The sequence below is a fragment of the Macrobrachium nipponense genome, chromosome 2, assembly GCF_015104395.2.
Source record: "Macrobrachium nipponense isolate FS-2020 chromosome 2, ASM1510439v2, whole genome shotgun sequence".
Lineage (NCBI taxonomy): Eukaryota > Metazoa > Arthropoda > Malacostraca > Decapoda > Palaemonidae > Macrobrachium > Macrobrachium nipponense.
In genome coordinates this window covers 136,295,659-136,322,192 of record NC_087201.1, presented here as the reverse complement: position 1 = coordinate 136,322,192, position 26,534 = coordinate 136,295,659, and the positions used below count along the sequence as shown (strand labels likewise).

The 26,534-nt window shown below is 36.9% G+C and overlaps 1 protein-coding gene across 1 annotated transcript in view; it reads left to right on the top strand.

Moving 5' to 3' along the window:
* LOC135221022 (serine/threonine-protein kinase PLK4-like) overlaps window positions 1–26,534 on the top strand; it is a 121,632-nt gene that overhangs the window by 44,231 nt on the left and 50,867 nt on the right. The window contains exons 4-7 of the mRNA XM_064258743.1: window positions 1,918–2,116; window positions 16,516–16,669; window positions 16,845–17,176; window positions 23,038–24,421. Of these exons, the coding sequence (XP_064114813.1) occupies window positions 1,918–2,116; window positions 16,516–16,669; window positions 16,845–17,176; window positions 23,038–24,421 (2,069 nt within the window). The remainder of the gene's footprint in view (window positions 1–1,917; window positions 2,117–16,515; window positions 16,670–16,844; window positions 17,177–23,037; window positions 24,422–26,534) is intronic.

Below are 26,534 nucleotides of genomic sequence, written 5' to 3'. Positions count from 1 at the left end.
TATCCGGGCAACAGCCACGAAGTTTACCACCTATCAGATAGAACCAAGGTTATTTATACCTACAACATATGTTGTTTACCTGTCTATTCCATGTTAGCTGTCTCTTACCCTCCACCAAAGGGTGTCAATCAGCTATGTATATATCTGACAGGTAAGTTGATTGTATGAAAATGATATTGTTATAATACAATAAAGTTTCATACATACTTACCTGGCAGATATATACGATTAATGGCCCACCCAGCCTCCCCGCAGTAGACAGGTGGAAGAGAAAAAATATGAATAGAAAACGGGAATGGTTCCTAATCCTGCCACCCAAGGCAGGACGGTAGATCACCTGACCTACCTGCAGCGTGTGCCGCGAAATTTGAATTTCTGTCGGGGACGACGGAATCTTAGCTATGTATATATCTGCCAGGTAAGTATGTATGAAACTTTATTGTATTATAACAATATCATTTTGGATAGGGTCGCATGCAGCGTTGTATGTCTTATTTTGATAGGAAGTTATCCTTAGGACAGCTTTTGAATTTGTGCTAATGATGGTGACAATCACTGGTTAGACATGAGTAAGAGTTGTGTGTACTATCATGACTATGACTAAGTAGACAGTCCACAGAAATCATAGAAAAGGGTATGGGAAAAGTCTTAAGAGGCAGAAACTGCAGAAAACATGACTGTTGAATTGGAACATCTGAGCCCTATGGTATATGGGAGATACATAAAATGATAATACTTAGGGAACAGGAAATATACTGTTCAGTTAAAGTGTTGAACTCCTATATTGTAATCTAAAAACAAATGTAAATTATGAGAAGTTGACTGGGTTGCATTTTGTACATAGGTACATTTGGTCTTTTATATGAACATCATCATCATCATCAATGAAAGTACGGTGTCAGTTTTTCCTCTGATGGGCAAGTAGTAAAGTGAATTATACTTGGTGTAGGTCGTAATATGTGGCTTTACCCATGATTTTCTAGCTCATTAGCAAGATATATATTTTATCGCTTTCATATTCTGTCATTGCATGCCCAACCTATCTCAGCCTTTGAGACCTTAGTGTAATTTTGAGTTTTGGGACAGCAATGGTTGGAATTTGCAAGTCTGTAATTCTTGGCAGACATATTTGGTAGCTGCTGGCAAAGAGAATACAGGCAGTCCCCGGGTTATGACGGTGTCGGCTTACGACGTTCCGAGGTTACGACGCTTGTCAATAGACGTTATTTCCAGGGTTACAATGCATGTTCCAAGGTTACGACGCCTACAACACTCATCTGGGAGATGAAATATGACACCAAAAATGCAAAATAATCAATATTTGAAGGTTTTTTTTTATGAAAAATGCCATAAGAATGCAGTTTACATAGTTTTCAATGCACCCAAAGCATTAAAAGTAAGGTTTTCTTAGGATTTTTGACGATGTTCCGGCTTATGACGATTTTCAGCTTACGATGCGTCTCTAGAACGGAACCCCTGTCGTAACCCGGGGACCGCCTGTACATAGCCAGTTCTGGGCTACAACTGCATTTGACTCTTCTTTGGCAATTGAGATGGGACAAGAGGCTACAAATCTGAAAATGTATCTGAGATCCTGACTTCATATTTTATCCTTGTACATTCTTTGCTTGTGTTTCAATGATTCCACTAATAATGTAAGCATTGATGAAAAATTTCAAGTTGGTATTATAATCTTTGTAATATCCAAACATTTGTTAATTGCCAAAGATTTTTTGAGGAAGAGAGTGTAATTAAGCAAAGCTTTACATTTTTCATAAATTTTTTATTACATGTAACAGTAATGGCACTAATAATTCTTTAATTCATACATTATTTTGTCATTCTTTGGAAGTACTAATTTTTATGATGAACAAATTGATGATTTACTATTTACATTATGAATATATTGTTTTACAGTGAGAGAATACTTGAGGCAGATAGTGTCAGGGATGCTGTATCTTCACTCTCATTCTATAATGCATCGGGACTTAACTTTATCAAACTTATTGCTTGACAGTCAAGGAAGAATTAAAATAGCAGATTTTGGTTTGGCCACACAATTACAGCGGCCGGATGATCGTCACACAACAATGTGTGGCACTCCAAATTATATAAGGTTTGTATAGTTGGGATTTTACTATACACTTGAAACTATTCATGTGTTTTAGAAGAAAAAATTACATAATATAGGACCACCATTGTACATTGACTACATTCATTAGTAATTTCTGTTTTTCATACAGGATTAAAGTTTTGTACCCACTGAAGAGGGACAATATATCATCAAATAATATGTATGCTGCATTGTTTTAAGTAAAAAAGAAAGCATTGTAACACTGCAATAACATGGGTTCCGTGCAGTAGTCATGTTCAACTGTCACAATCATATTTAAGCTAATAAGTATCTTACAGTTATAATCCAGGTGCCATACAGTGTAATTAAAATGGAATAACATGACAGCAGGGTGAGATCAGTGTTGCAGAAGCAGGTGCCCAATAAGGTGTGGTGCCTCATCTGTATTCAACATTCATGTATCTGGTATTAAGGTGACAGTGTAGCAACCAAAAAGTGATCTCAGCCTGCAAAATAAGTTTGTTCAGCAAACCATCAGCAATGTGGAAACTGTTGAGTTGCTCTAGACATCCTTGAGACAAGGGACTTCTGTCATTGCTAGACCTCCAGGATGTGTAGTTTTTGGCATTTTGCCCATCCTCGAGAAAATCCTTTGCTTTGTTTAGGTAGGAAAGTTATTTCAGTTTCAAGTCCTGTGTTTTGGCTTGTATGGCTCCAGCAGTAAATGGTGGTATTGCAATAGCAGTGGTCCAGATAAGGACTTGCAGGATGGTTGACAGGTCAAACATAGGGGCTGAAACTGAAATAACATTCCAGCCCAAACAAGGCGAAAGAGTTTTCTTTAAAACTTCAACAGCCTTGGAATTGTTGTGACATCTGGCCTTGTTATGTCATTTTTATATAAGTACCTTACCAACTAAGTACATAGCTAAAAGTTTCTAGAATCGACAACTAGGATTTTGAAACTTGTGGGTCGCGCTATTTTCTAGTGGCTAGGTGACTAGCCCCACCACTTTTGGGGAAAGAGAGGAATAACTATAAAAATGGCTTCAGTTTGTTTCTGCTGGCTGATGGCTATGCTACATTTGTTAGCTCCACCTTTATTTTGGAATTCGTACATTGTGTTTTGGGAAGTATTCTTGGAATGTAGTAGTATAGCCTTACAGCATATTTAGATAGAGTTAAGTGCTATTTATTCCTGATATTGACATTGTTTGATTTTGACTTTACTCCTGATTATGACACTTTTGGACTTGACAGTTATGTCGGACTCAAGTGCTTTTAGCTTTTGGTACTGCAGCAAAGGCTGTAATACGCACCTCAAAAAAGAATCTTACGATTTTCACTCTGTGTTTACAGATTGAAGAAGACAGGTTTGTTCAATAGACTCGAGCTGTAGTGAAGTATTGATTGGGAGACTAAAAAGTGGTAGACTTTAAAATCACACTTAGTAAATTGGAGAGTTAGGGAAAGGAAGGTAACTGCTAGACAAATTAGTAAGTCATTAGCTGGCCAGGCATTCCGTAATGATGATGTTCACAATGATGTCAGTGTTGATGAACGTGTTAATTCTGTTGACCCTGTTCCTGGCTTTCTGTCTGTAGCCGCTCCTTTACCCAGCTCCCTCGCTTCGGAACCCAACATCATTGGTGTGATCTGACCAAGAGTAGTTGCCCCCTCAGCTGAGCCTGTTGCAAGTTCCCAGGTTGCAGCCAAACGCCATTGGAAAGGCATCATTGGAAGTGCATCGTCTTTCATCGAGTTCAGATGAGTCTTTTCCCAGACGTCAATTGCGCTTTACTCAGATGAGTCTTCTCCCAGACGTCAATGGCACTTTACAAATGTATCACACTCACAGAAAAGGCGTACAACGGATGTGTCTCATTCCCCAGGGACCCTGTATCCAGCCCTTGTCTGTCTTGCTGTCTGGGATACCTCTGAGTATTTTTCTTGGTCTTCCCTTTGCAGGAAACTCCTTCACAAGAAAGGCTTTTCAAGGTCAGCTTCCCCTCGAGTAGGTTCCTTCACGTGGTGAGGGGGTAAGGGATCCTGCCTTCACTCGTGTGAAGGCCGGATCCTGACGGAACGCCTACAAACTTTTGGCAATAAATGGTGTGGACATTTCCACTTTCGTCTAATTTAACTACTAAGGTGAGTCTGAGAAGGGATCGTTGGTTAGGAAGGGTTTGCATTTGAAGCTAATAGTGGGAGTTGTGGTGGTTGAGTCACCACCTGATATGGTTTGGACCTGAGAGTAAGTAATGGGATTTTCCCATTGCTATCTTGAGGGCAGAACCATCTCCAGGGACTGGCTCGTCGGAATTCAGGGGGAGCTGGTTTTCTGGGGGTGGGACTCCTGGCTTTTGTCCGGAAGCCCACCAATACGTTTGTGGTGGGGAGTTATTCCCATTAGTGGAATCAGAGCTCCCAGCAGGCAGATTGGCTTATACCTGGGCCACCACAAACGTATTGGTGCTATCCTGTATGGGTAGGGTATGGGGTGGACCATTGGGAGTCAACTCTCACTAGTGCCATTGGTGGAGAATGTGAATACCTGAGTGACTCACGATACTTTCTTGATATAACCAAGTAGTAAGAGTTTTATTTTATTTTTTTTTAGTAAACCAAATATGGATCCGGACTATGAACCTACATCCCCTGGGAAAATGGACTCACTGGCACCGTTGACGACTTCTGGCTCAAACAAAGACCATTCTTTGAACCCCCCAGATGCCAATAATAGTAGAGTAACGCATTTGAAAGTTATACATATGAAAAATATTCCACTTCAGTGTAACTATGAAGATATCTCGACATCTTTGAACATGTTTGGCAATATAGCAGAGATTCGTATGAACTTTCTTGACACAGAAGGAAAATGGGAAGCTTGGGTAACATTTGATAAACAGGAAGATGCTTTTAAAGCAACCTGTAGTATTGATACCTTGAATGTATGTAACTCATTAGTTAAAGGAGCCTTGACGGATAAAGCCCCAAGAAACTTAGACATTTATAAACCTGAAGAATGGAATCCAATCAACTCCAATAGTAGCAATGTTGACAAAATAAGAGTCCCCCAACCTCCTAAATGGCTGGTAGTTAAAGCCAAGGAGGAGAACTTCAACTATTACAAGTTTAGTAGGTACCTACAGCAAAAAATAGGTGGCATAATGAGTGGTGACATTACTAGATTTGGTAAGAGCTCTGTACTTATTCATGCAAAATCTAAAACTCAGTCACAGATACTAACAATGATGAAAGTTGATAACAACGATATAATAGAGAAAATTAGTCCTCACCTAAATTTTAGCTATGGAAGAGGTGTTGTTTTTGATAGAGATTTGTACGAGTTTACTGAAGAAGAAATTTTAGATATGTGTCCACCAACTGTATGGAAAGTGAAAAAGGTCCCAAATGGCAACATGATGATTTTTACTTTTGAAGACAGTAATGTACCATCTCATATAGTAATAGAAAATGAAAGAGTGCGAGTTAGACCTTTTCAACCAAAAGCATTACAATGTTTTAATTGTTTTAAATTTGGTCATCCATCTAAAGTTTGTAAAAATAATAAGATGTGTAATAATTGCTCTGCCTAGAACATGGCCCATGCTCAGATATACCTAAATGCATTAATTGTCAGCTAGAGCACAAATCAGTTGATAAAATATGTGAAGAATTTAAAGTTGAAACAGCAGCAGTTAATAAAGCATATACAGAGCACATCAGTATTGGACATGCAAGACGACTCTTGGGAAGAGCCAAGAGTTATTCTAAAGCCCTTACTACCACAAGGGTTCCACTTCAATCCATTACTCCTTCCTCATCCTCAATGAAGGATGCCTCAGCCCCTGTGGTTCAACATTCCACCACTATGGCTCCACTCCAATCTGCTGATCCTTCCTCATCCTCAATAAAGGATGCTTCTACTCCTGTGGCCCGACATACTGGGCCAAGTGCTCAGCCTAGTAAGGTTAGAGCACAATCGGCAAAAACGGATAAAATAAACATTCCATATAACAAACTGGATATCTCCCTCAAACCTCCCTCTACTCCACCTTCTGCATTATCTCAGGCAGAATCTCTGCCTGATTTAATGTAATTAGAGGGAAAAAAACAAATGAAGAGGGTAAGAACACCCTCATCCTCTCCTCCATTAACTCTAACAAAAGATAAAACCAAAATCAATGAGCAAACTGGCGAAGAAAAACAATCGTCATCAAAAATTTACAAGCAAAGCTTCCCATCCACTAAGCATTCAAAAATGACCTTGAATAGAGGACTACCCTCCAAAACCTAGACACCTTCTCTTCAATTTTACAGTGGAATTGTCAGGGACTTCGTGCAAAATATGAGGAACTTAAAGTGTTACTCTATAAATACTCCCCTATTGCTGTATGTTTACAAGAAACAATGCTTGATGTCCACACACCTTGCCCTAGAGAGTATATATCATATAGAACACAATATAATTTGGAAGTGGGAAGACATGGAGGTTGCCTTATTTATGTTCGCAGGGACCTTCCTCATTTTCCAATCCCACTAAATACCCCTTTACAGGCTGTTGCGGTTCAAATTCACCTAAGACGAAAATACACACTCTGTTCCCTTTATCTTCCACCAAACAATCCCATCACTCGAGAAGAACTAATTGATTTACTTCATCAGCTTCCACGACCATTTTTTCTCATGGGAGACTTAAATGGCAGACATCCTTTATGGGGAGATGTGACATAAAATCAAAAAGGGAATATTATAGCTTCCATAATAGAAAATGAAGATTTAGGACTTTTAAATACCGGAGAACCCACTCATTACCATATCCAGACAGGTACAGTCTCATGCTTAGACCTTACAATATCTAGTTCCAATTGCACGATGGATTTCAGATGGAAAACGAATGATGACTGGCAAAGCAGTGACCATGCTCCCATAATAATAAATTCCAATGATGACCCACCAGTTCAAAGATCTCCACGGTGGAATGTTGAAAAAGCAGATTGGAACAAATTTCAAGAACTAAGCGAAATAGAAAGTGACACAAATGACTTCCCAACGGCAGATGATGCAATCGATTTATTAAATGGGACATTCCATACAGCAGGTATACATTCTATACCAAAAACTACAGGTCTTTTCAGGCGACGCCCAGTCCCGTGGTGGTGTGAAGAGCTCACACTGTTACACCGAGTCACAAGAACATCACTTACACGTTATCGTAGACACCGAACTATAGCAAACATGATAATATACAAACAGAATAGAGCGCGTTTTCGAAAGGCAATGAAAACTGCTAGAAGGCAGTCATGGGCGTCATTTGTATCGTCCATTAACCACCGAACACCTATCTGCAGTATAAGGAAGAAAATAAAAAAGATTGCTGGGAAATTTACTCCCAGTCCTCCCCCAGTACTTAAAGTTAATGACAACCTCATCGCCGACGCAAAAGATGTAAGTGATAAACTCGCCGATCATTTTGCCCAAGTTTAAAAAAAATCTGACAGTTCCCCTGGATATCAATATAGAAGAAGAGAAAAACTGCGATTAGACTTTTCCACAGATAAGATAGAGCCATATAATTTACCCTTTACAGAAAGGGAATTTGATGCTGCCCTGGCCAGCAGCACTAACACTGCCCCTGGTCCGGATGAAATTCCCTATCAAATGTTTAGGCATATTTCAAAAAATACAAAACTATTTATAATAAGTATAATTAACCGATTATGGCGTGAAAGTAGCTATCCAGTCATATGGGAATTGGCTTTTGTATTACCTTTTGTTAAACCAGGTAAAGACCCTTTTTCAGTGGCTAGTTATCGACCAATAGCACTAACTTGCTGTTTATGCAAGTTGATGGAAAAAATGGTGAATACAAGATTTGTCTGGTATTTAGAGCGTAATGGTATTTTCTCACCCTCACAATGTGGATTTAGAAAGATGCACTCGGCAGTAGATGTCCTACTGCAGCTGGAAACCTCCATATGTGAAGCATTTGCCTCCAAGCAGCACCATATAACTATTTTTTTTGATATTGAGAAAGCTTATGATACTGCTTGGAGGCATGGCATTCTTAAGACAATTCATACCTGTGGTCTACGAGGAAAATTGCCCCTATTCATTAAAGCATTCTTGAAATGTAGATATTTTCAAGTTAAAGTGGGCAACACATTATCAGATAGAAGATGCCCAAGAAGAGGGTGTCCCACAAGGAAGTGTGCTTAGTGTCACACTTTTTGCGTTAGCAATAAATGGTGTCGCGTCTGTTATACCCAAGGATGTATTGAGTACCCTATTCGTAGATGATCTTTCAATATCTGTTGCTGCATCACGAATGTCAGTTGCAGAAAGGAAATTACAATTGACAATAAATAAGATAGTAAATTGGGCTGAACAACAGGGATTTAAAATATCAGCCAGTAAGACTACTGTTATGCATTTTTGCCACCTTCGGGGAGTACACCCCGACCCAGACCTTTATCTGTACAACCATAGAATACCCTGTGTTGAAGAGGTACGCTTCTTAGGCCTCATATTCGACAAAAAACTCAATTGGCTTCGCCATCTGAAACATATTAAAACCAAGTGCATTGAAGCTTTAAGTATTTTGAAAGTATTATCTAATACCAACTGGGGTGCAGACAGGCAGACAGTTATAAAACTACACAAATCACTTATTATTTCAAAATTACTTTATGGATGTGAAATATATTCTTCTGCTATTTCTAATCGTCTTGCTATCTTAGATTCAGTATACATCATACCGGTATACGCTTGGCAACAGGTGCCTTTCGATCTTCTCCCATCTTAAGTTTATTAATTGATGCGGGAGAAATCCCACTAGAGTTATATCGCCAATCATCAATTATCAGATATTGGTTTAGGGTTCAGAGAATCCCAACTCTAAAGCCTTTGAAGCAGCAAATAGAAATTCTTTCAACAACTTTTATGAAAATCATCCAAGGTATCCTAAGCCTTTTAGTTTTAGAGTGAAAAAGATCTTGGAGAAAATGAATATGTCAAGAAATCCTGTATGTCCAGTTAATTTACCAATTACCCCAGCATGGAAATTACCTGTAATTAAATTTTGTAAATATTTTAAAGGTATTAAAAGAGAAAAATCAGATACAGAAATCAGAGTATTATTTTTAGAACATGTTGCAGAGCACTCAGGCTCTACATTTGTTTTTACTGATGGCTCCAAAACTGATGATGGAGTCGGATATGGAGTTTTTAGTGATGATTTTAGTCGCAGAGGAGCACTACCCATCGTAGCATCGAACTTCACAGCGGAACTGTATGGAATTTTAACAGCATTGGAACATATTGCAACCCTCCAGAATTCCACTAATATCACCATCTTTTGTGATTCCAAAAGTGCATTACAGGCACTTGAAATTTTTAATACTGATCATACAATTACATTGAAAATCTCACAGTGGGTATTTCTACATCAGCGTAGAAGGATTACTATATCTTTTTGCTGGGTCCCAGCACATGTAAATATATATGGAAATGAAAAAGCAGACCAACTAGCTAAATCAGCAGCAACCAATATGATACCAAGACCAATTGCTGTACCATATAGAGACTTTTTTCCTAGTATATCAAAGTTCATTGCAAGATTATGGGAACAGCAATGGAACGAAGCAGGACCAAATAAAATGAAAGAGTTTGCCACACGTACACACCCTTGGAAATATGAATCTATGCCTAGGAAATGGGAAGTAACGATATGCCGCCTCTGTATAGGACATACAAGATTGACACATGGGTATCTCATGAGTGGTGAATACCAACCTTACTGTGATGACTGTCTCGTCCCGATGACTATTAAGCATTTGCTAGTTGAATGTCCTAGTCATCGGGAACTGAGAGAGCAGCACTTTAAAGACAAAAGAGATAGAGATGGTAGTTACAGTTTGACAAAGATATTGGGTGAAGAAGCTCAGCATGATTATGAGTGTGTTATTGAATTTTTAAAAGAAGTTGGAGTTTTTAATGAAATTTAGGTATTTTGCTTTCATGTATGTGTGTAGTTTTTAGCTTTGGGTTTTTAGAATGAATGTATGGAAACGTGAATAAAAGTATTTATTGCCTGTTTGTGTTCTAGTATGAAAGCCTTTGCCTCTGTGTAATTTTTTATTTAATCTTAATTCATTATTTATTATCCTATAAGACCTGTTTGGTCCAAGCTCGTGGCTTTTGGCCTTGACCTTGCATTTTATCTAATCCTTTGGGCCAGCCACATGGGAGCTGAAGGTCAGCTCAGTGGCCTGGTTAAACTATTTTATAATAATAATAATAATTTAGCTTTGGTGGTGTTTAATGCGTAAGTAGCATCTTTGCGCTAGCTATAGTACAATAACTGATGCGGAACTTTAAGAGTTTTTATGATGTGTGTGTGGATTTTTCCCAAATTGGTTGTCCAAATGGCTTCATTCGGCGTCAATGATCCTGGTAGTCACGACACCAGATAATTATTAATTATTCATTCATTCAAGGTCAGCTTTGCAAGTTATTGCCAAATGCAGACGACGGTCCTTTGATCTTCTAGTGAAGTATCTCAGACGAAGTAGACTATCTTTCGAGCATGGTGCAGAAAGCGCAGAGTGTCGTCTTGTCAAACATCTGTAGCCGAAATAGCAGATTTTCTGCTATAGTATTTGTAGACATATAGGGACCTGGCTACTTCCATGATCAAAGGCTGTAGAGCGATGTTAAGTTCTGTCTTCCGCCATAAGGAAGTTGATTTATCTACCAGTCAGGATTTGTCAGATTTAATTAGATCTTTTGACGCAACAAGACAGAAAGAGGTGGCTGTAAAGTCTTACAACCTTGATATGGTACTAAAGTGGTTGTTTGGTTCACGCTTTGAACCCTTGTATTCAATCTCTCTTGAGAGATTTGATTAGGAAGACACTCTTTTGGTGACTGGCTACAGCAGAAAGGATAAGCGAGATCCATGCTATAGATAAGGAAGTGGGCTTCTCCCAAGGAAATGCTGTTTGCTCATTTTCCTTGGGATTTCTAGCTAAGCCCGAGTCAGTTTCCAGTTTTGGGCTCACTCTTTGATGATTAAGAGCTTGTTGGATATTTTAGGGCCAAGTGATCAAGAGAGCGTTGTGTCCTGTGAGAGCTCTGAAGTATTAGCTCAACAGGACAAGATTATGTGGATCTTCAGCTGCTTTGTGGTGTTCTGTTAAGAATCCCGCACGTCCAATGTCAAAGAATGCATCCTCAGAGACCTCTTTGCACTTCCTTGGCATTTAAACATAATTTGTCTCTCAGCAATATTGCAAATGACCTCTTGGAGGTGTAAGTCAGTCTGCATCTCATTATCTAAAGGAAGTTGAAATATTTCCAGTAACTTCAGTACATTGGGTCCTTTTTGGGTTTCTGGCATGATGCAGGGAGAGGACGCATAGGAAGCATTCCTTCCTTCCTTTCTTCGCCTTGAATTATGGTGTTGGATTTTAGAGGAGTCTGGGGTTACTGTGTACCAGAATACCCTCCAGGTTTTTATGGTTGGGTAGTGGTTTTTAACTTTTGATGGCATTAGGTGACATTGCTTTTTTCCTGGTTGTTTGTTATGTACTGAGCCCAGGGCAAGGGCAACTTGTCTTCTTTGTTACCAGTTGGAATCATCCTTGTTACAAGGCTCCCACTGTATAGTAGGCGATCCTCGGCTTTACTGCTGCGCCACTATGTGATAAATGAGCCCCATCCAGACGCAGTATCTTCTTGTAGCTGCTAGTTTATCAGGTAAGGGAATCAGCTATGTAATTACTTGTTGTATAAGTTATTTATATAAAAATGACATTTGTATACTTAGCAAGTAATTACATGTGGAGCCCTCCCTCCTCCCCTCGCGTGAACATAGGGGTATAAACAAATTGAGACCATTTTACTAGTTGTTGTTCTTTCCTCAAAAGTGAGCAGGGCTAGTTACCTAGCTACTAGAACAGGGGTTTTCAACCTGGGGTTTGCCAAAGGTCTGTCAGGGCTATGTGCCCCCCATGTATTGTTAGGGCCGCCTACTTGCTGACAGGCAAGACACCTCTACTGTAGTTGCAAACTGAAATAGACAGATACTTTCCTGATGTATCTGAAGGAAACTTAAAGTTAATTAGAGATCCTTTCCATTCTGATGTTGCTTTTGTTAATGATGCTATTAAGGAACAGTTTATTGAACTTATGAAAGGCTCCAGTGCTTGTGATCTATTTATCTATTTGAGAAAAAGTTTTTAGTCAGGTTCTGTTGTAAAATATCCAAATCATATCTACTTGTTGCAGAGAAACACCTCCATTCTAGTTGCTTTCCCCCCATCAACGTAGTATCTACGTGTAACTGGATTTTCCAGTTTACTAGTCATAAAATCTAAACTAAGGTCGCAAATGAATGTGGAAGCTGGCCTTCAATGTGCTTTAGCAAAGACTGCTCCCCGGCTGACTAGGCTATCTGATGAAAAACAGTTTCAGCAATCTCATTAACTTCCTTTGCTGCTGATGTAATAATGTATTTTGTTTTTGCAGCTCAGTACCATAACCTTGAAAATTTACTGCATAAAAACAGGTAAATAATTATTTAAAAATTTTCTTTTTTATGGAATTCTTTGTTTACAATAATACTGGTTATGTCAGGAGAGTCATGTACTTACTTCCCTTCAGCACAGTAGTATTTGCAATGGAATTTTTTTCTGACATGGGTTTGCTTTCTTTATATGAAGTGGAGAGGGTACATTACTGACATTAAAAATACCTGAAAGGGTATGTGGTGAAAAAAAGGTTAAAAACCCCTGCACCTGAAGATAGTGCGACCTGTGAATTTCAAAATTCTAGCTGCCAATTCTAGAAACTAAGCTATGTAATTACTTGGAAAGTATATATGAAACCTTATTTTATTATAAAAATGTCATTGTAATGAAAAAAAAAAAGAACAAGGGACTGAAATGACTGGCAGGAACAGAGACAAACCATGGAGGAGGATGCTTAACAAAAACCATGAAAATTACCTTAATACTAATTTATTACATCATGTAAATTATACATTTACAAATGAGTTTAGGTTTGGCAGATAGTCATGTTATTTCCAATAATGAATTTTACCAGAAACAAGCAGTCATTTCAGTAAATTGGAAATATAACAATATGTAGCTATTAAAGTTACTCAACCAAAAATCAGAAATTTCCAAAGTAACAATTGACATGAAAACAGTAAACATTACTTAAACTCTAATAAAAATTCTACTACCAGACAATAAACAATATCATAAATAGTAAACAGGCAGCATTAAAAATAGTTATGGAGCACCAAAACAATACCAAAACTGCATAACTCTGGGTAGCATCACAAAAATAATCTCCAGCTGTTGAAAAGGATGAATACAATCAGACGATCTCTGTGAAAACATCAAAGCAGTCACCAATTGCAGACTGGAACACTGCCATCACCTAGATGATCACGGTAGAATTGTGGAGACCACATATCTGTTGTTGAACTAGTACTAATCTGCTCCACAGACAACTATGGTTTAGCCATCCTACCATCCTTCTGCTACCACAACCAACAGGTAAAATAATATCATCTGGGCCAAACTCTACCATTCAAAGCCAGACTATTGCTGTTCTGAACCAGACTCGCTGCCATCCCAAACTTGACTGTCACTATCAAAGCAAAGGTAATATAAGTAAACTCCACACAACACTATTGGGTAAGGAGTGCACACCCACAACAATGAAACTATCATAGAACGATTGTTCCAAAAACAAAACGACCCCTGAACCTTAGTCATATTTGTAGGTTCCATGGTAACTGAAATGTTACAACTTCACAAATGGATATTATCCAGTGAGGGCTGTAAAGCAGAGATGTTTTCTAAGAGGCACCTGTAGCTGTGATAAGTTCCTATATGAAATCAACTAATAGCCTTAACCAGGCCTTAACCCAAGAAATGTGTCTGTAATTTTTCAACTGCCCAGTGCTGCAGCTATCTTGACAAAAATGCTACTCTTGAAAATCTAATACATAACTCTACCAATGCCTTTGTAATTACTTCGTGCGCTTGTCAACAAAATATTTTTTCCCTCCTTTTCTTTGTTATTTCCTTATAAACCATCAGTTACTTTTATTGCGCGACCTGGCATTTTGCCCGATGAATAGGTGGTGAGGTAGTACCACAGGTAGCGGGTCTGTCAGTAGTCACTCATGGGTGGGGAGGTTGTTGGGTATACCGTGCTTGTTTTTGGGCCCGGTAGATGATAACATAATTTTGCTTACTACACTTCTAGTTAGTTTGTGATGTTTTAGCCTATTTTTGACAAGTAACCATTACAGCTTATTTTACTGTATATCAGAGACTAATGAAATGCAATTCACTCTATATTTTCATATCGTATGATATAGAATATTTTCTCTTCTCGAAAAAGGAACGGTCTTTCTAGTTGCTAAAGCAGCATTTACTGTTTACAAATAGTTTATTTGCTCCATAAGTATTTTTTTATCTATTCGTATATTGACTATTATTACCATTGCTATTATTGTAAAGTAGGGTAAAAAGATGTCATATTTAGAGAGAATATTCTATCTTTATTACTTACTAGTTCAATAATAAAACGCTATCATATGTGAAGGAACAAAGTGAGTAAAAGTAATGCAATCTCCTAGTCCTTTGCAAGCATATCGCATAATGGTTGTAACAAATAATATAATTTTATATTTAAATCATATGAATAAGCTATTATTGCAATTATGTAAAAAAAACATTGTTTTGATCAATTATTAAAGTGTTTTATAAATAAACCTAGTATAATTTGAATAACTTTAAATAAACTTATGACCTAGGGGTTATTTGAGATCAGTCAGAGTAAATACAATCTGTTTTTATCTTATTTTTGTTTTGGTTTTTATTTTATTGTAAACATTTGTATAATACATACTACACTAAAACCTCAACCACCACCACCACCTATCATAAGAATATGCAAAAAATATAGAAAATTCTTATCATGGAAATACATAATAAATATAGACATTTCATGAAATATTTCATAAAAAGGTTATTCTCTCTCTCTCTCTCTCTCTCTCTCTCTCTCTCTCTCTCTCTCTCTCTCTCTCTCTCTCTCTCTCTCTCTCTCTCTCTCTCTGACAAACAAACAAGAACTCAGAAAACAATACGTAAGTCGCTTTCATTGTTATCAAGATAGAGCGTTGCACATACACAATACAAAATAAACAATTACTATCATGGTAACTCAAACTGCTTGTTATGTTTATTACATTTCATTTTAAACAACCACTCATCAGATACTCAAAAAAAAAAAAAAAAAAAAAAAAAAAAATCGGGTGTGTTGCCATAATTTACACTAGGCAACCGCTTGCTGACGTAGGCTTTGGGAGTTGCCGCACCTTTTATTTCCCTTAGTGAGCAGGATATTATGTTGTGATCTATGTATGTGTGTGTGTGTGTAAGTGTGCTGTTATATTATTATTCTCTCTCTCTCTCTCTCTCTCTCTCTCTCTCTCTCTCTCTCTCTCTCTCTCTCTCTCTCTCTCTCTCTCAGCTAAAGAATTGATAGACAGACAAACAGATTGTTCAGTGCCCTTTTTCTCTCTTGTCTGGAAAAGATATAAGTATTTATGGGGGGGGGAGGGGGGGGAAGAAGTGTTGCCTACAAGGTTCATTTCAATCTTTTGATATTGTAAGGAGTTATTTTCTCTCTCTCTCTCTCTCTCTCTCTCTCTCTCTCTCTCTCTGTCTGTTATTGGCTGTTTATATATTCCTAATGGTAAAATGTTTCAGATGACTTTGTAATGATGTTAATAATACCAATTCAATGGTACATTTGATGTAGGATGATACTTTAAGTGTACATTTGGTATTTGAACTTTCAAGATAGGCAAATATAAGCATTTTTAGAGGGGAGTTCTAACCATTCGCAGGTTCGAGCTATTCGCGAATACGGGGAACACTGTATATATGTGAATTATAGTGTGTGTGTATTCATGAAGGCGGCTCTTCTACCTTAATTGTGGTTCAGGCTTAAATGTGATTAATGGGGTTTCTAGATGACACACTGACTTACATAACAAACCAATCAGCCATATGATAAGTTCCATTTCCCTACCCCACTAGTTGCAGCATCATTTTCATATAGTATTTGGGAAAATGAGAAAGGTGATTGAAAGTTACTTGGTGGCACATACATCATGAAACTAACACTATCTCTTGCTTGTTAGACAAAAGACTGTGAGTTACAGTTTTGGGACATTCAAGACCATGAATTGGTTATATAAAATTTTTTTTATTTATATGTAAAAACTGTTGAAATGCCAATTTTGCAAAAACTTTGGTTTGTATCCTAGGAAAAAAATTTTTTTTTAATTTTTTTATATTTAATTTTGCATGAAGAAATTTTGTATAATGTTTTGATGTCTACAACAGCCCAGAGGTAGCAACTCGCAGTTCCCATGGCCTTGAGAGTGATGTGTGGAGTCTTGGGTGCATGCTGTTTATCATGCTTGTTGGTCATCCACCCTTTGATGGTCGTGGTGTGAAAGAATCTATTTTTACCCGAGTTGTGATTGGGGACTATAAGGTGAGATATTTAGCAATTAGTGTTCTCTTTCTTGACCAGTAATTTATTATAAGGTTAATGTATCACATTTATTTTGAGTGATTTGATTTTATATTTATATTTCAAGTATATCATGAGAAACTGTTTTACAAGCACATAAACTAAAATTTCTTAAGTTGTGTGTCTCTTTCGTCAGATCCCAAGCTATGTCTCTGCAAATGCTCGCTCATTAATATCAGAGTGCCTCCAGAAGAACCCCAGAGAGAGGATAAAACTGCAAACAATACCCCAGCATCCTTTTATGTTGGCTGGAACAAAAGACGATATACCGAGGATGTCAGACAGTGGCTTATATACCATGAGCACAGTCACCAGTACCAACCACACTCGATTACCTCTTACTGTCATCACAGAAAGTAATGTCTCGGAGAGTGAAAGTAAAAGAGATACGGATAATCATTCTGCTAAATTGCACAGTGAACCACCCAGAAGACATCCTGCATCCCCACCTGTAAAAATTAAATCAAGGTACATCTCGTTATTTTTGTTTGCAACATGTCTTTAAGTTTGAGAATTCCTTGTCAGAAAGTTTCACGCTGATCCGAGATTGTTTTATTTATAAATGACTATGATAATTCAGTACAAAAGAAAAAAAATGGACACGAAACAAGAATCAGATTTGGTCCGACACCGGCAAAATTGAATGATGTCAGGCTGCTAATGGCTACATCTAATTATAAGATACAAACATAACAAGTGTCCATCTTTTCCATAAATCTTTTAAAACATTATATATTACTTCACTGTATCCAATAATGTTGCATGTATTCTCATATTATTGTATTATAAAATACTAATGTAACAGTTAATGTTTTGGGTTGGAAATCAGATGATGGTGATTACGTGTTATAACTCAATTCTGAGCGAATTTTCTTGCTTCTAGTTAGTATAAATGAATATCTAAATACTTTACTTATATGAAACTAGGTCAATTCTCTTTATACAATGTGTTTTTAAGTCGGAATATGACTTAAATACATCTGGTTGTGAACTGAATTATTTTGTTCGTTAACAGATGTTTATTGTGTAAAAAATTTATGTGATTCTGTTCTCTATTTTGTTTTGATTTCATCGTAATACGACCTTTACATTATTTATCTTCTATCAGCATGAAAACAATAGTAAATTGTGTTCTTTCATGTGCAGTAGATTAGATTAAAATTATTTTCTCTAAGTTTTATTTATGGTTGTGTTTGATGGCATAAGTCTCGGGAGTTTTATCCTTGTTGTCAATGCACAATAAGTCATTAGCAGCTTGAACAGTTTTAGCTTTAGCTACGACTTGGTTTAAATTTAACAGTATATTTCCTTGCTGATCTTTGATCTATAGTAAATAAAGTTATTAAACAAAAAGATATCAGTCCTATTCTACATGACGTCATTTATAACGTAATTGTTTACTAATGTACAATAGTTGAAATACAAGCCAAATGGATGTAGTTGTTATCTAATTTGGTTACACTTTGCAAAAAAGTTGTTTCTCGTTTAGGTGTTCATGGCTGTATACATTTATGAAACGAGTGTAACATTAAAACAATATTTTCATCATTCTCATTTTTTATTTTTGAACATATTTAACTTGAAGATGTGATAGAAAGTTAGGCTATTGTAATTTGGTCTCTCTTGCTCCCTGATTGTGCACTGCTGCTTGCACCTATTGCAAGCAAAATTTAAAGATTAATTGCCAACCCCATCGTAATATGAATTATCGTAACTTGAACACTACCTGTATTTTTTCCCATTGTTCCAGATTTCGAAGGTGTTGAGCAAATTACTAACCTTCAAAGGAACAGCTTACTTAACCCTCTTAAGCCGGAGCCCTAAAAATCAAAACGTCTCCCGTATGCCGGGCCTGGTTTGGAGTGAGCGCGGAAGTGGAAAAAATAATTTTTTCAAAAAATTACAGCGCGCGTACTTTTGAAGATTAAGAGTTCATTTTTGGCTCCTTTTTTTGTCATTGCCTGAAGTTTAGAATGCAACCATCAGAAATGAAAAATAATATCATTATCATATGTAAATAATGCGATATATGGTAGCGAAAAAAAAAAAAAAAAAAAAAAAATTCATACATAATTGTATTCAAATCACGCTGTGCAGAAAACGGTCAAAGCTAACCAGTTACTTTTTTTTGCGTTGTATTGTACACTAAATTGCGATCATTTTGATATATAATACATTGTAAAACAATAAAAGTAACACCGGAAAAATATTATCACAAAATGATGTACGAATTCGTAACGCGCGGACGCAAAAAAATATTTTTTTCAAAAATTCACCGTAATTCTAAATAATGTTCTAGAGACTTCCAATTTGTTTCAAAATTAAGACAAATGATTGAATATTACGATACTGTAAGAGTTTTAGATTAGAATTGCAGATTTCGACCATTTCGGACGAGTTAAATTTGACCGAATGTCGAAATTTTAATATATATATTTTTTCATATGCACATATTTCGAAGATGGAAAAAGCTACAACCTTCAATTATTTTTTATTGTATTCTTCATGAATTTGCGCACATTTTGATATATGAAACTCTATAAAAAGGCTAATATGAAAAGGAGCAAATATTAGGATAATGCCATGTACGTATTTCGGAGACTTGCGGCCGCGAATCGGCGCGCGGAGTGAAGGTAAATATATTTTTCAAAAATTCACCATAAATCACAATATTGTATTTTAGAGACTTCAAATTTGTTTCAAAATGAAGAAACATGACGGAATATTACTAGGCCGTAAGAGTTTTAGCTTACAATTGCGTTTTTCAACTATTTCGGTAGAGTCAAATTTGACCGAACGTGGTTTTTTTTCTATTTATCGTGATTTATATGCAAATATTTCGAAAAAAGAGAAAAAGCTACAACCTTCAATCATTTTTAGTTGTATTCTACATGAAATTGCGCACATTTTCATATATAAAACTTTATGAAACAGCTAATTTTAAATGGTGCAAACATTTCGACAATCGCACAAAAAAATTCTGATTTTTTCGGAAGAGTTACCGCGCGAACGTAATTTTTTTTTTCATAAATTCACCATAAATCAAAATATTGTGCTAGAGACTTCCAAGTCGTTGCAAAATGAAGGTAAATGATTGAATATTACTAGAATATAAGAGTTTTAGCTTACAATTGCGTTTTTTCGACCATTTCGGTAGAGTCAAAGCTGACCGAAAGTTGAAATTTTTGCACTTAACGTTATTTATATGAAAATATTTTTTCAAAACTGATAAAAGCTACAACCATGGGTTGTCTTTTGTTGTATTGTGCATGAAATTGCGCACATTTCCATATATAAAACTTTATGTAACGGCAAATTTTAAAAGGGTGCAAACATTAGGACAATCGCACGAAAAAATTTATCGGAAGAGTTATCGCACGAACGTAAGGAAAAAGTTTTTTCATAAATTCACCATAAATCGAAATATTGTGCTAGAGACGTCCAATTTGTTGCAAAATGAAGGCAAATGATTGAATATTACTATAATATAAGAATTTTAGCTTACAATTGCGTTTCTCGACCATTTCTGTAGAGTCAAAGTTGACCGAAGGTTGAAATTTTTTGCACTTATCGTTATTTATATGAAAAATATTTCAAATTGATAAAAGCTACAATCATGAGTATTTTAGTTGTTATTGTGCATGAAATTGCGCACATTTTCATATATAATACTTCATGTAAAGGATAATTTAAAATGGTGCAATAATTATGTCAAAGTGACGAAATAATTTCCGAGATGTGTCACTGATACTTTTTAGTGCGATAAGAAAGAAATTCGCGCTTGCGCGCCTGCGTAGCGATTGTAAACAAAACAACGCCTTGATCCGTGAACTCCCAGCATCCCCCAAGGCGCGTGATACAAAAGTTTTCGGCTGGTAGGCCTATAAGTATTTTTCCGCGAATTTTTAAAAAAACTTTTTTGAGCCGACGTATGATACGTCCAATCGGCATACGGGAGACATTTTGACTCGACGTTTAATACGTCCAATCGGCGTAAGAGGGTTAATAGCCCCAAATTAGCCAAACAGGGCATTGGTTCCAAAAAATTCCAATACTGTCCGCTGCTTTATCTCAGTCAGTAGGAGAAAGTCGCTTACGGATCCTCCTTTCTGAGCCGAGACCTTTACAGGTGTATTTTTTAAATATTGTCCACTAAGTGCAAAAACTTCAGACTTCATATATCTGGCAATGCATACCAGTATGTATGGAAGATATGGTTAGATTATATCCATACTGAGAGCCCAGTCAGAAATTCTAGGAAAAATTTTAACTTTTCTTATCCTTTTTGAAGTCAAATGCCTTGCAGTTACAACAATCATGTCATACAAGGCCGCATTGGCAGTACCACTGACTCATGAGTTCGGGATTGACTCTAGTATAGAAGTTGTCACTTTCAATTAGTACTTGGTCCCTGAACAAGGTACCTAGACTTTGATCAGCCCTTCAATTCAGCGGACCCAGTACAACCACAACTCACAAACTACATTAGATGATCTTCTTGATTGTATTAGCATCAGGAACTCATATTAGCAAACTGGGCTCTCTTAGACTGGAACAATACATCACGCAACCGGCTGACTATCAATTATTATTGTCCTCTAGCCAAGAATGAGATTCTTTTAAGAAGGAAATCTCCTATTCCAAGTAAACTAGATTTAGCAGACAAAACATTATGCCCAATTTGAGCACCTAATATTTACCTAGAGGTCACGGCAGACATCCCAAAAGGTTTGTTTTTTCCTACACTAGCAACATTATTGACATGAACTTGAACAAATTCGACTACAGTGTATTGGTAGGTGTCATGGATAGTCTTGACCCATAAGCACTTCATTGGCAAACCATGGGTCTTCTTAACAGGTGGGTATGCTAGCTATCACTGGGGAAGCTTTGACAATACTGCAACCATACCCAGCATGCTTAGGGAAGTCACCACAGAACTTCACCTTAATAAACATAAGTTTGCACCAAGTTTCTTGTTCTTTGCTACCAAACCTAAAGGTATCTGGAATAAAGAATGGGGCCTTGAAACTTGTGGCTTGACCCCGAACCATAAATGCTTTTGAGTTGCTGGGAATAAAATTTGAGCGATTTTCATCACTTGTCAGTTTCTTTGTAGAAGTCCTTGAGGATGAGACAGCGACTACGCTATAAAAAGCGGGTTTGGATGTAGAGAAAGCCTAATTTTGGTTGTCGCTCAAAACCCTCCCACTTCCCTGACAAAAGACATAGGATTTGGGTAAGAGATCATCCTGCATTGACCAACAGAAAGGAATGTCTTGATAGTCCGTGTTTGGTCTTATATACACATAAAAGGGCACGTGCGCGCATAGCCACTTCCTCTTCTTGCGAGTTTTGACGTAGATAAACTGGGTTTAGCATTTGCTGAGGACAAGATAAAGTGCCCTCTTGCCCAGAGTCCATTTATATTCTATCACGTGTTATAATGTTTATCATTACGACACAATACCCGGCCACAAGACCACCCTAAAGAGAATTCTTTGACATCATTCTGGTCACCATGGAGGCCTACTTAGGCCATGGAAGGGTAACTCCTTGAGGATTCAACAGCGTCTACCAAAAATAGATTTTTCCAACATCAAAACCTGTTTTTTAAAAATGTTTTTTGTTATGAGAAATAATGTGAAATATAGTACAGCTTCTTGCTTTTTATTCAGCAGAAGTACAGCGCTGAAATGGGATAAGAGGCTTGTTTCATACAGAATTGTGTATAGCGCTATAATAATGCTCGTGTAACTTCTAAGTTGCTTAACATCACACTTGCTTGAATGTGTCTTAGATGTCATGTGATGCATATTGATAGTTGCATGATTCTCTTCACAAACAGCCTTCCATAGCAGGGAAAGCCATCCAATCTGGTTGTCTGTTCTCCATCTTCAATAAATAGAAAACATACTTTATTTGCTTCAGTGCAAAAGCAAGAGTTGAACATAATATCACAAGGAAATGGTTGAAAGGTGTAATGAATAACAGCAAATCTCCAAAGATCACAATTACTAATTAAAACATCTGGGGATTTCACAATGGCAATAAACTATTTTATGTGTTAAATGTCTGTATGCTTGTAGAGTATTTTCTTCTTTCAGAATATATTTTTATTTCTATTGTTAATTGTTTTGATATATAAAAGCAATTATTTTTTTTATTTCTGCTGTTAATTGTTTAGATATGCAAAGGCAGGTCTATGTAAAACTTTTACATAAATTGTAGTGCAAGCAGAAAATATTTTTCTTATTAAGAATTAAGAATCTGTTTTTAAGTCATAGTATTGTTTTTATAAGCTAACACTGTACAATTTTTTATTTCAGCCCCCGAGATTTGCTTCCACCTAATGCAGGGGTAATTGATTCCTTGAAAAGAAAATTCACTCCCCTTCCTTCTTTGAAGCGAGGTGAAGATTTTGCTTTTTCTGCACCATCTGTTCTCCCTTTCACAAAGAGAGAGCGTGATATATCTGAGGAACGAAGAAAGCAGTTACCAAATCACCGTAGGGAAAACTCGACTCTATCTAGTGAAGATAGGAGTGATTCCTCAGTTTACACATCATCTTGTGTGAGTGATGATAGATATCAAAGAAGAGGGTTACAGAGGGGAATTAGTGAGCAGAATTTAAGACAGAATAATACCAGTGAAAAGAGCAGCAACACTTTAAGACGTCATCGTAGCCTAGAAAGAAACAGTCACTTAAGCAGTGAGAGCATTAGAAGCCAGGAGTATAATCAAGGCTATCAAAAGCAGGGTACAAGAGCATCTGAAAATGAAAGATATGATACTTATGAAAATAGGTCAGGTGGTGGAAACTACATGAACAATTTCCATCATCAAAGTGTTGATAGGGAAGCCTTTGGTAATGTACTGCTGGATGATAAATCATGGGAAACACGACAGAGCAGGGAAAGATCACGCACTAAGGATAAAGGCAGCAGTTATTCAGGCAGCCATGGAAGAAGCAGATCTGAGGGCGGCTATGAGAAAAATTCCAATTGTGGGAGCTTTGAGGAGAATTCTCAAGTGAGATACAGGGAACTCAGAAAGGATAAACAAAATCCACCTCATAATATATGGAATCCCCTGAATGTTTATGGTAACAATTTGCATGAGAGACATAGGGATAGACTGCGAGAACCAGATCATCGTAGCTATAGGGAAGACCATGATGATGATGGAGTTCATTCTTGCTGCCATACATCGCAACATAAGTCTTGGTGTGAAAGAAGGAACAATAGTCATTTTGAGAAAAAAGCCTCTGTACATGGTGTTGCTTGTAAAAATGTTGGGGCAAAATGTTTTGATTCCAGTTCTGGTACTTCTGATCATCAGTATGCATCAAGAAATTGTGTTGCAGATAAAAGTGTGAAAAGCATTTCTCCACAGAGAGAGGAGTGCAACAATAAATTTCTTTGTGATATTCCTCCACTGAAATACTCACAAGAGCCAGGAGAAAAAGAAAATTTACCTATATTGCCCAAAAGTCAAGGAACCCCTACAAAAAATGTTCATAAAGCCAATCAAACTATACAGCAGCAAGTTTCACCCCTTTGTTCAAAGAGATTAAAACCCATAAGGCAGAGCGCAAAAAATGTATTCATGAATATCATGGACAATGGAGAAATTTGTTTGGAGTTTCTCGGCAGCAAAGGATGTAAAGAGAAAGTAGTTGATGTGTGCAGAATTTCTCCAGATGGCATGAGGGTAAGTGCTCATTTTAATTTTGAATGGGTAGAAATTACATATTGATTTATCATTTCAGTTGTAAGATATCCTGAATTTTTCTAGCCTTGTTATTAAATATTTTTTTATTTCCTATCATTTTGTCTCTGATAAATGTGAATTGTGGGGAATTTTACAGGCAAAGATTTCAAGGCAGATGAAAATTAGTTTCTGCATAATATACAAACCTTCAGTCCTTTACATAGGAATTGCATACATCAAGGCGGGAACATTGTCGTTAAAACTCTTGAATAAGGGGGTTAGGCAGTAACTACTATTCGGTAGGCGGGGAAAATTGCCTGCATGGATGTAAACATTCCACTTTGCTTTCCCCCGTCATGTGATGCAAATGAGTTTTCAGGAGCTCTTGTCTGACTGTTGTTAAACTCACTTTTTCCGGGTGAGGTAATTTCTTTTATTGTTTTATATATTGAATACAGGCGGCCCGTTGTTAGCGGCGCAATCACTTAGTGTCGAATCGGTTTTACTGCTGTTGTCAAAAATATTCATTAAATAATAAGGTATTTTATGGTATTTTTTACGGCACAGTTTTCAGTTAACAGCGCCACAAGCACTATTTTGTCTAACAAGTACATACATTTATAGAAATACCATTCAGACCATAAAGGTTATGCAAATGATATTAAAAATTTTATTGAGTTTATTACATAGGTATTTGGGTAAACTATATGCCCATGACGCTGTTCTATGCCACCACCTGCTGCTCTTCCGAAAATATCGAATTAAAAAAGTGCAAATTTAGCTATCAATGCATCAATTTTATAAATGTTCATTCTTTATGTTCTCTGGATTCGCTTATTCGCGGATTTCTCTCTGGACTATATCTACCCATTATTTGCGGGGAATTCGCCTATTCGTGGGGTTTTCCGACGATAAATAATCACTGATTAGTATATTTTGATGTTATTTTCAAATACATTTTTATGATACAAAAATGATTTACTAATTCTAACATATTAACCCTCTTACGCCGAAGCCCTAAAAACCAACACATCTCCCGTATGCCGAGGTGGGTTTGGAGTGAGCGCGGAAGTGGAAAAAATAATTTTCATACAATCAACTTACCTGTCAGATATATACTTAGCTAAGACTCCGTCGTCCCTAAGTATATATCTGCCAGGTAAGTATGTATGAAACTTGATTGTATCATAACAATATCATTTTTTCAAAAAATTGGCTCCTTTTTTTGTCATTGCCTGAAGTTTAGTATGCAACCATCAGAAATGAAAAAAATATTATCATATATAAATAATGCGATATATGGTAGTGAAATAAAAAATTCATACATAATTGTATTCAAATCGAGCTGTGCAAAAAACGGTTAAAGCTAACGAGTTACTTTCAAAAATTTTTATGCGTTCCTAAACGATATACAAACCCTCGGTCATTTACAATATGAAGACTCAACTTAATGGAGGGAAGAATCTGAGGGGTCTCTAGAACTGACTGAAGTTCAGCACACCTTGGGTACTCCTCCTGGTTGAAAAAGCAAGGAGTGCCCAGACTCTGATAAATTGATTGGAGTATAAGAAAGGCGAGGTCAAGAGTCAGATTTTTTCTGGCCTTTTTTATATGAGTGATGAATTGTAACTCATACGACTAAGGCTGGGAATTTATCAGAGGCTGGGCACTCCTTGCTTTTTCAACCAGGAGGAGTACCCAAGGTTTGCTGAACTCCAGTCAGTTCTAGAGACCCCTCAGATTCTTCCCTCCATTAAGTGAGTCTTCATATTGTAAATGACCGAGGGTTTGTATATCGTTTAGGAACAAATAAAAATTTTTGAAAGTGAATTGTATTTTTCATAACTATACAAACCTGAGGTCCTTTACATTAATGCCCACCTCATGCCACCCCTCAATCTGAAACTTGGGCCAAAAGGCAAAATGAAATGTATAAATCCAGGCAGGCAGGTAGTTGCTGCCTAACAACTTTTTTCAAGAGTTTTAATGGCCGTGTTCCAGCGTTGCTGTAAGCAATTCGTATAGTAAAGGACCTTAGGTTGTATAGTTAGGAAAAATATAATTTACTTTAAGAAATTGTGATATTTGACTGTTGGCATCCGTTAATCAGAGG